The sequence below is a fragment of the Seriola aureovittata genome, chromosome 18, assembly GCF_021018895.1.
Source record: "Seriola aureovittata isolate HTS-2021-v1 ecotype China chromosome 18, ASM2101889v1, whole genome shotgun sequence".
NCBI lineage: Eukaryota > Metazoa > Chordata > Actinopteri > Carangiformes > Carangidae > Seriola > Seriola aureovittata.
Genome location: NC_079381.1, coordinates 22,084,064 through 22,094,818, shown reverse-complemented (window position 1 = coordinate 22,094,818; position 10,755 = coordinate 22,084,064). Strand labels below are relative to the sequence as shown.

At 38.1% G+C, this 10,755-nt stretch overlaps 1 protein-coding gene across 1 annotated transcript; it reads left to right on the top strand.

Moving 5' to 3' along the window:
* Positions 1-676: 676 nt before the first annotated feature.
* On the top strand, positions 677-10,284 carry kmt5aa (lysine methyltransferase 5Aa). Its single transcript, XM_056402867.1, has 7 exons — positions 677-930; positions 2,798-2,942; positions 3,142-3,421; positions 3,686-3,773; positions 4,402-4,461; positions 4,837-5,027; positions 5,500-10,284. The coding sequence occupies exons 1-7, from the start codon at positions 922-924 to the stop codon at positions 5,708-5,710; spliced, it is 984 nt and encodes a 327-aa protein (XP_056258842.1). The 5' UTR covers positions 677-921; the 3' UTR covers positions 5,711-10,284.
* Positions 10,285-10,755: the final 471 nt, after the last annotated feature.

The window sequence follows — 10,755 nt, the reverse complement described above, 5'->3', positions numbered from 1 at the left end:
CTTTTCCATATAATTCAGTGATTTGCAGTACAGAGCTAGTTCTTTCATAAATACAACCAATAAATAAGATCAGGACCTGTTTTTATCAAACTCAAGACAAAACATATGACCAGTTTACAAAATATGCGTTGTTATAGACAAAAGTATAAAATGTTTATAAATAGCAGCATTACTGTGCCAGGTGTTCCAGATAAAATACCAACTGAGTGTACAACAAATATTATTCCAGTTTTCATGCCATAAGAACTGCAAACAGAACCACTTAACACAAACCATCCAACTATTAAAGACTCTAACATTAAGAGATTTGGTCGACTTTAAAACGTCTCCAATCTTGTATTTTGGCTTTACCAAATATTCAAAGATTCAAAAGCTTTATTGTCAAATGCAGATATAAACAACTTATCAATGCAATTAAGTTTCTTAATTTGCTGTCTCTCTATCCTGATGCATTCAATTATTGTATCTCACAAAATATACTAGAAACTAAGAAACTGAAATAATAAAAAAAAGATAGATGTTATCTGAGGCAAATATGTAACGACTGAGAACATATTTTGTAATTCAAATATATACAAACACACATTATATACAAATATATAAATACATGTAATGAACACACTTGCACTACCGCTGTCGGCCTGCAGGGGGCGACATTGCCCCGTCTCTCTTCTCCTTCATTTACATGGAGAAAAATGGCGGAGTGGAGCTGCGGAGCTGCGGAGGCTGCATCGGCGAAGCTGCTGGCAGTTTAAACACAACACACGGGCACACAGTCGCCGCGGACGGGGCCACCGTGTAGGGAGGGCACTACCGTAGGAGCGGGGCGAGGTTAATCTCCGAACCGGCGGACAACTTCATTTATTATTTTCCCTAAAAAACGAGAAGCCCGAGCCGAGTGAGGAGCCACGAAAACAAGTCATGAACGGGGTAAGTTTGCATGTTAGGGCATCACCACCACCAAACATAGGTGAAGTAGCTCAAACGAAAGCTAGCTAAAGTCGATCGTTACTTTATTTTAGAATGAGACTAACGTGTTTTTCTGAAAAGCTACGTTACAGAAATTAATATTACAATTATTATACGTTTTACTGTACGTAAAGTGTATTTACAGTCGCTATAAATGAGCCTTTTTGTTGAGGAGTGCTTTGCTAACATTAGCTAGTAATGAACGTTACATGTGCCCCTCTGCTGAGGACATAATTATAACAGTGTTTTCTGAAATTGGACAAAGCAAACAAAGACATACAATTGTCTTTTAGGGGCGGTTATTGTTAATAAGCAGGTATTTTAGTGTGTTTAGTTTGTCCAGTAGGTAAAGAGACAACAGGCCTGTGTGTCTGTGTCTTGACTCTGGATTTAAAGGGTCTGACTGGAGAGTTGATGTGGGTGTGGAGCCAGCATGGTCCCCTCCTCAGGGCCCCTCCCACACCACCGGTGGAAAATACATTCAATACTGTATTTAATTACAGCTACAAGGCACTTATACATTACTGCAGTATATTTATTTTTTTGTGTTACTTTGCTGTTTGCTGTTATTATGTCATGAAAAAAAAACCCCACACATAATATTAAAGTTAAGTGGGAATAGGAAGCATATGACATCATGATAATACTGTCGCAGGTTGATTTCTCCTACAGAAACAGAAATGCCTGGAAGCTAATTTTCAACAGGTGCGCTTTATTTATATAGAAACAGAAAATGCCGAATCAATGGTCGCTCGTCCCAGCTTGGAGGCAATGCTACGTCTTTTATGGTTTTAAGCATTACAAAGCAGATTTGTCAGCTGCACATTCATGCTAACAGTCTCCTGTTGTAGCACATCCTCTACCCTACCAGATCTGGTAACTGGGGAGGCCACTGAAGTTCACTGAACACATTGTCATGTTAATAAAAAACAATTTGAGACGACTTTTGCTTTGTGGCATGATGCTGGAGGTAGCCATTAAAACATGGCTGGGCAACCCTACAATATCATATTCCTCTCTATGTAACTGTCGACGGCCTGTTCACCCGTCTGTCTGATCACGTCCAGTATTGACATTCTCAGTCACTTGAGGAAGAGTCGCCCCTTTTGTTTTTTTACAAATCACACTAATGCACGAGCATCACGGTCATCATATGAACCCTGTTGACCACAATCTCTGACCTTATTTACTGACGTCTTTCCTGTAGATCTAAACGCAGATGTCACTTCAGTCACTGTTCCTATTGAAACACCAGCCAGTTTGTGACTGAAGCTCCTGCCATCCAACAATGAACCCTCTTTCAAAGTCACTTAGATAATGTCCTCTTGCCATCTTGACACAAAATCTGAATCCGCTGGGTTTGCTCAGTTTTATTACACATACCACAGACCATGATTGGATGTTAACTGCTTATTTGTACCGTGCAGTGCACCTGTGTGGAAGCATCTGGAGTTTCTCCACTCATTTATTCATGTTTTTTCTTTAATTTGTCACCATCTCTCTCCACAAAATTCAGAATACGTTTCTATTTCTCTGTGTGTTAAGGTATTTCTTGGTCTACAGGTGGGTTGGAGTGGGTGTAGTGTACATAATGTATATGTAATATATGACTTTTACCTTCATCATTTTAAAGGAATAGCCTGACTTATTATATTTCTAGCCAGGAGTTAGATGAGAGATCAGTAGCACTCAATATGTCTGTCTGAGCTTCAGAGGTGATGATGGCCTGATTTTGTCACCTTTGGACAGTGATGTTTCATGTGTAACAGAGAGACATGAGCATATACCCATAGCATTGAACTACGTTTCTTTCTTTCTGCATTCCCAGGATATTGTATGCAATTCAGTCACTGTCTTAAGCTGCACCAAGTCCACATCACCAGGTCAGCATGAAAACACGATCAAGCTGACACAGGAGGGGAGGTGCCCTGCAATAAGCTCCCAGCAAAATGATGCTCAGTGGCAGGGAGAAGGTGAGTGTAAGATCTGTTGTAGCTCTACAGCCTGACGTGGTTTTAGTGTGTAATCACTCCACAGGAAAGCAAACAGATCACTATTTATTTTTTATATTTCAGCGGATTATGTAAGAGTAGGGAGTGAGAAGAACTAGAAACACATGAATGATGCACTTGTTATTTTCTGTTCATTTACCTTTTTCTTTATTCCTCCCAGGTAGGAGAACAAATACCATCAGCACTACACCAAAAGCCTCGAAGAGCCAGTGTTCACCCTGCTGGTCAGATGAACAGCCGTCACCTCCGCAGCTCTACTGCTCTCAGACCTGCCTTCGTTCCCCTGCTGAACCCTCCCTGCCTCTCAGTAACAGCCTGTGTCACAGTCTTCTCCTCACAGACAACAGCGGCGCTCTCCACAGCCACCAGAGGAGAGGAGTCCGCCACCAGAGGAGAGCGACCCGCCCCAAGGTCGAAGGAAAGAAACCACCTCGAAGAATGTACGCACGTCCTCATTACTCATTCGTTATTCGCCTCCATGGCACGATGTCGTCATGCTGGCGTCTTCGACTATAGATGATAGATAGTAGAAACATCATACTTACACTATAGCTACCCCATATGCAGTAGATGATCTGAGTAGATTTTAGCATGCCTTTCTGCACACATTTGCATATCATCAAACCTGATCAAATAACATAATAGCGTAATGGCTGTTGACATAGTTGTGATAATTGTTGTTGTATTCTCCTTTTCCACTAAAGTGCAGCCGGGAAAAACTCCCAAAACCGAAAAGTTACTGACTACTACCCAATAAGACGAAGCTCAAGAAAAAGTAAAACAGAGCTAAAGGTAAGATTGAAAAATTGTTTTTGTTACATACAACAGCTTATTATATGAATTGGGGTGGATGTTAAATTATAGCTGGAGCAGATATTACTGTATTGGCTTGAACATAACACGTTTGTTTTTTGTTTTTTGAGAGAGAGTGGAGTTTACTTTTAAAAGTTTGGGTCTTATTGGAGGATTATGGGTTGTTTGTAGCCTTAATGTTGCTCGGTTAGCAAGTTACTTCTAGTTTGTTTTAGTTCTAGTCTTAAAAAAGATAAACGTCTGTGACTGACTGACTGAGTGATGAAGTTCACCCTCTTTCAGAATAAATGTCCGGTGGGAGAAATGGCAAAGCGACATGATTGAGAACCTTATTCTCTGACTATGAGGATCTGGGGGAAACTTTCCCAACTAGTCTAAAGAGTTCATTGACTTCAGTCTTTTTTTAGAAATAGATGTTGGGTTGTTTATAATCCAGGTCATTTTATAATTGGGCCAAGACAGACTGATTTTGCTGGTGTGAAGTTGACATTGTTTTTATTCCCAATAAGGATATTTTATGTGTTTTTGTGTGTGTGTGAAAGAGAGAGAGAGAAATCCAGTCCACTGTTGTTCAGTAACGCCATCTCGTGTTTGTTTTTGTTTCTAGTGTGAACAAAAGAAGCTCATAGACGATCTCATCACAAAGGGAATAGAGGAAGGAATGGAGGTACGTTCAGCTTTCTGCTTCCCTCTCTAACATCTGTGTACATCTGGGTGTTTCATAAAGCCCTTTTTAATAATTCGGGTTTAAATTAACCTGATTGTAGCAAACAAGGAAATGTCTCTGTCTCTGTATGACACGATCACAGGCAGCGCAACAAACTGAGCTGTTCAGTCTGATCATGTTATCTTTACATTATGGAGCCTTTTAATCCTGGTTTCTTTAGTTAGCCTCAGTCAATCCAGGGTTTTACAATAATCTCTGCTTTTCTGAAATAAACAGAGACATGATGAACAAAGATCAGCTGTGTAGTGCCACAGTAAGGGGGGGGGGGCTTTTTTTTCAAGCTTCTCCCACTTATTTTCATTTATTTTTTTAAAGGTGCAGCATATAGAAGGAAAGGGGAGAGCAGTTTTTGCCAATCGGTGTTTCCAGAAAGGCGAGTATGTGGTGGAGTACCACGGAGACCTGCTGCAGATCACCGACGCCAAAAAGAGGGAGGCCGAATACGCTCAAAACCCTGCCACTGGCTGCTACATGTACTACTTCCAGTACCTCTGCAAAACATACTGGTATGCTAAACCAATCCACTTTTCTCCCATTACCACAACATTTAAATGGATTCCAATGTTTTACTGGAGATTTAAATGCAGAAGCTCTTAAATAAACACCTTGGTTCTACCGGTGAATGTTAAATGTTGACAGTTCATATCAGTCAGACGGTTACAAAACCTCACAAATAAAAGCTGCAGTTTCATAGGAGACTGTTATTTGTTCAGTTCATACTTCATGATAAAGACACCTGTCAAATATTCTGGCTCATACTTGTCAGAGGTTTAAAAAAGAAATGTTTCTGCCATTGTTTTAATTTGCGGCTAAAGTGCAGAGAACAGAAGAAGAAAAAGCGATTTCAGCAGAACTTTGATTAATTTATCTAATGCAGAATTTCATTTGAAAATGTAGAAATTAAGAGATGCTGTTTATTTGATCGTGTTCTGCTTGTGCATTAAATATTTCCCGTCGTGTTGGTTTTTCTTTCTACAGCGTTGATGCTACGAAAGAGTCTGGTCGAATGGGTAGGTTGATAAATCACAGTAAAAACGGAAACTGCCAAACCAAACTCCACGACATCAACGGTGTCCCTCACCTCATCCTCGTCGCCTCTCGAGACATTGACGAGGGCGAGGAGTTGCTCTATGACTACGGAGACCGCAGTAAAGCCTCCATCGCAGCTCACCCATGGCTCAAATACTGATTGAGGGGACCTCCAAAAACAAAAAAAAAAAAGAAAAAGAGAAGGGAAACATACAGTAACACTTGTGTTTCTCATTTGCTAGTGTACAAAATGCCTTAGAAACAGAATGTGTACCCTTTTTGTTCCAGTATTAACGGCGCTGGATGGGTTTAGTAACTGTTAACGGGGCTGATGGGGGTTGATCGGGTACTTATCACATTTCAATTGAGGTCCATCTGCCTTGTCAGATGACATCTGTACTTTTATTTATATGTGTATATGAAACATTCTGGTTGTTTTGCAGCACATTTATTTTGTACATTTTGTATTACCTATAGACCAGTGCTTCTACAGCATGCAGGTGGTAGTTAATGCTCTGCATTTTTATACTGCTTTTTCTTAATTAGTGGTTAGATACTTAGCAATACTTCTATTTATGGCCCCAGAGCCCTTTTGGATCAGCAAGAATTATCAGATGCAAATTACAAACCCTTTTTAAAAAAACGTATTCTGTCAGAGTGGAATTTAATTTCAGCCATTAAAACTCACACAGTCCACCATTGTTTAGTGGGAGTGTAATAGTTTACCACGCTCACGGTGCAGTTGGAATTTCGGGTGTTTGGCACTAGATTATACTTTTTTTTATTATTATACTTTTTTATGGCGTTCATCACACAGACTTACAAGATCACACAGGGACACAGAACCTACTCAGATGTACTGTTTTCATGCCTTTAGTCTTTAACACGTATAGTATTTTTTAATATTGAAGATGCAAATCATATTTGAATCATGTCGTAAATGTTCAAATAATTCACACAACTGCAGTTAATTTTCTTTTCTTTTTTTTTTTTAAATGTATATGAAAGTTGATTATAAAGCAGTGAGTGATACGACTGATTCAAACAGACTCAAGAATTTAAAAGATGGTTTGAACTTCTACATCCTACACTGGCTCACGTGATTTATCTCGTCAGTGTTTTCAGCGTCAGGTTCTTAATCTCACTTGCATTTAAATTCTTCACCTGGTGACACTGTCTATACTACTGCACTATGTAAATATATTTATTAGCTTGCTGTTGCAAAGTCAGGGGTGGTTTAAAGGAATAGTTTGACATTTTGGGGAAACATGTTTTAGCCGCATTTTTAATTCCCATTTAGGAGAATTTGAAAGTTAACTTATTTAAAGTTCATTCTAACATACTAATGGTCTTAATTGTGGTCGTTATTGTGTTTGTTTCTATGGCGCTGGGGAGGAGTTAATTAATTCTCGTTGCGTTCTTTGGCTGGTTTACTTCCTCCAGACGTCCGTTTGGTCAAACACAAAACCACCGACCAACAAAACGCACATTAAAAAAAAAGTCTTCTCCTATATGAACTGTCTTTTATCACAAAGCTATGACCAAAAATTAATATGAACAGGAAAAATACACTCAGTGTTCACTTTATTAGGTACACCTGTAATCTCAACAACAGCTCAGCCATAAATTCCACCTTTACAAAGGTAAATGTTCAGGTTTTGTCGATACTGTCAGAGACATGTTAGTTTAACTATGTTTATTATTGAGGTTGTAGTTTGCAGTGTTGGTACATTTCCACACCACTGCAAACTACAATAAACATATATTTGAATTATCACCTTTCTGACAGAATCGACAAACACTGAGCATTACAATCTACAAATGTAGAATTTATCTTTGCCTTATTGTGAGAAATTAAAGATCAAAACAAATGAATCCAACAGTAAACGTAGATGTACCTAATACAGGAGCCAGGGAGTGCAGTTTCAGCCTCAAGGTTACAAGCTCAAGTGTCTTATTGTTGTTATTGTAGTTGTTGGGGGGAGGGGCAGCTCAGTGGATTGTAGCCTGGCTTGTTTTAGGACAGGCTAGCTGTTTTCCCACCTGTTCCCAGTCTTTATGCTAAGCTAAGCTAAGTATTTCCCAAAATGTCAACAGGCTAAAGCGTCTGCTGGACCAACCACATGTTTTGTTTTTTTTTTTTGGCAGAAAGGTTTTCACATAAATTTCATATTTCTACACATGTAAACAAATCATCAGTGTCTGCAACCCACGGGTTTGGTGAACTGTTACACTCCCGCTGTTCATCCTAGATGTTTGCAGATTTTTCTACACATCAGTTCCTCTTGCGCACAAAGTTGTCACGTCGTTCACAACCAGATATTCCATGTGAGAAGTGTTTAACAGCTGAACTGCCAACAGGTCATTTTTCTACTTTATATTTTAGTAGCTTTTTTCAAATCTGTTTTTTCTATATGAGTTGTAGCCGAAAGGTCCAAGAGTTCTGGCACTGCTCCAGTCACACACTTAAAATGTTATTTTTTTCCTGTTATATCTTTTCAAATGACTTGATTTTTGTTTGATTTAGTTATACAGAGACAAATTTAATGGTTTTTAAGATAATTGTTAAGAAGCGTGTTCAGTATGTAGATACTTGGTTTGACATAAATCACACTGGTACTTCATATATCAAATTTAAATTACATAAGTAATGATATTTTTGACTACTTGATTTATATTTAATCTATTAAATGTCCAGAAATAGTGAAAGAAATGCCCATCACCACTTGTCAGAGATCAAGGTAACATCCTCAGATGTCTTGTTGTGTCCGACCAACAGTCCAAAACTTAAATATATTCAGTTTACAATGATATAAAACACAGAAAAGACACATTTGAGGGGCTGGAACTAATGAATTTTTGATATTTTTCACTATTTTTGCTTGAAAAATCATTGAAACGATCAATTAATTATCAAAGCTAATTGTTTCAACCCTAATAATACAGAATCTTATTGTCATTTACAGTATTTTACCTTGAATAATCTTTGGTCAGACTAAGTATAAATGATTGTACCAAAGAAAAATGGCCACATGCAGTTCAGCAGTTGTGATTTTGATCCTTGCTAGGCAACAACTTGGACAGGTAACAGTAGAATCCTCTTCTGTTTTGTCACCTGGAAGCGTTCTTAAAAATAACACCGGTGATATTTTACATTTTTATTACTGTCAACAAATCAAATGAAAATACCCAAATCAACAATGTGTTTGTTAATCTGTTTATAAATACTTTGACTTCTCTAAAACTTCCTAAAACATTAGAGAGTCCCCAATTGGTGGGGACTATTTTCAGCGGCGGATTAATCCACGTTTAGCGCTGTAGTGAGTATTTGGTGCAGCAGGACGTGAGTGTGTGTGTGTGTGTGTGTGTGTGTGTGTGTGTGTGTGTGTGTGTGTGTGTGTGTGTGTGTGTGTGTGTGTGTGTGTGTGTGTGTGTGTGTGTGTGTGTGTGTGGTGTGTGTGTGTGTGTGTGTGTGTGTGTGTGTGTGTGTGTGTGTGTGTGTGTGTCTGTGTGTGTCTGTGTGTGTCTGTGTGTGTCTGTGTGTCTGTGTGTGTGTGTGTCTGTGTGTCTGTGTGTGTGTGTGTGTGTGTGTGTGTGTGTCAAATTAAACTCCACACACAAAATAATTATTAGTATATGTTCATTGCTGGTTGCGATGTTTTCAGGGGATTTGTTGATAGTCAGAAAAATACTGAATATCACCAAACTGCGTTCATCGTCATTATTTGAATTTATTGGTTCAGTACAATGATGAATTCAGATGTTTGTTCCAGCTCAAAACTTTTTCTTTTTTTTGTGTGTCTCCCCATGAAGTAGCAGTTTCAAACAAATATCCTACCACTTTATACACGATATGCATCCTCACGTTTTCTAGCAGGATAATCACATTTTCCTTAATTTAGATGTACAGCACTTTCTCTTCTTCTTCTGGGTGCTGTTTGTATTATTGCTAGTATTATGTAAATTTTAAAAAGGTTTTTTATTATGAGTTTGGTGTAATTATTTCGAGGTATCCTGGGGCTCTGTCTTAAAGGAATAGGAACATTGTGAATGAAAAAAAAAAAACACGTATTTGCTTTCTTGAGAGCAGATGAGAAAGTTATTTATTTTAAAACCTCTGAATTTAATTTCTTTCCTTTTTTTTACTTATTTGTAGCAGCTTTGTCTCAGACTTACGCTAACTCGGGACCTGACCAAATGTTATCCATCCTCTTTTGAGACACGTGCGTAGAGGAGATTTTCCACAAGTGTTTTCAAAATCACGACGACACGACAACTCCCAAATATTCAGTATATTATTGAATTCCTGTTTTCTTTTGATCCCGTGTTTTAATTTCATTCAGATACTGTGGGGGGGGGGGAAGAAAAAGAAGGTGTCGTCAGTGTTAAAATACAAAGAGCCCCGTGTGAGGAAAGTAAGTTTCAGGAAATATACTGTGTGTAAAACATAAAAATACATTTTAACCTTCCTCCTCAACACTTCCCCTCCCGCCACCTCTAACAGTAGCATTGTGTTACAAGTGTGAAATGTTTTCTTATGAGCCTTTCTTACACAGATGTGTTACCTTTTGGATTATTTCTTTTTTCTTTTTTTTATGTAGAACTAATGCAATAATACCTGAGGGGCAAAACTGACCTGTTGGCCATTTTAGGACATAATAGATCTTTGCTGTTGTAGCGTTGAATAAATCTTAATGCTGGGGGTCGATGAATAAAGATGTAATATGCAAGTAACAGGAGTGGCTTTCTGATTCATTCTTATATTAAAATGAATAATTACATGTTTAAAATTGTTTTGAATGAGTGTAAATGAAACATATCAAGATCACAGTGTAAGTCGAGCATCATTTCATTTTTTCATTCTTGTACCTAAGGGATATTTAGTGGGATAAAACATGATGAATTATTATACACTCACCAAGCACTTTATTAGGAACACCTGCTTGTTCATGCAATTATCCAACAGCCAATCGTGTGGCAGCAGATACAGGTGAGGATGTCACAGGAAAAGTAATGAAGCATTTCTTTAATTTCATATTTTAATAGGCATTAAAAATTAGGAATTGTAAACAGAATTTATATATGAACAATGCATCCATCAATAGATACTTAAGGTTTAAAAATGGATTTATAAAAACAACATAAAACACTTATTTTAAAAATGGGAATATATTCATGGATTCAATTTCCATTTCCTTTTTCCAG

Coding starts and splice junctions, on each gene's coding strand:
- kmt5aa (XM_056402867.1), top strand. Junction 2,943..3,141: donor TGCTCAGTGGCAGGGAGAAG/GTGAGTGTAAGA, acceptor TATTCCTCCCAG/GTAGGAGAACAAATACCATC. Junction 5,028..5,499: donor TACCTCTGCAAAACATACTG/GTATGCTAAACC, acceptor TTCTTTCTACAG/CGTTGATGCTACGAAAGAGT.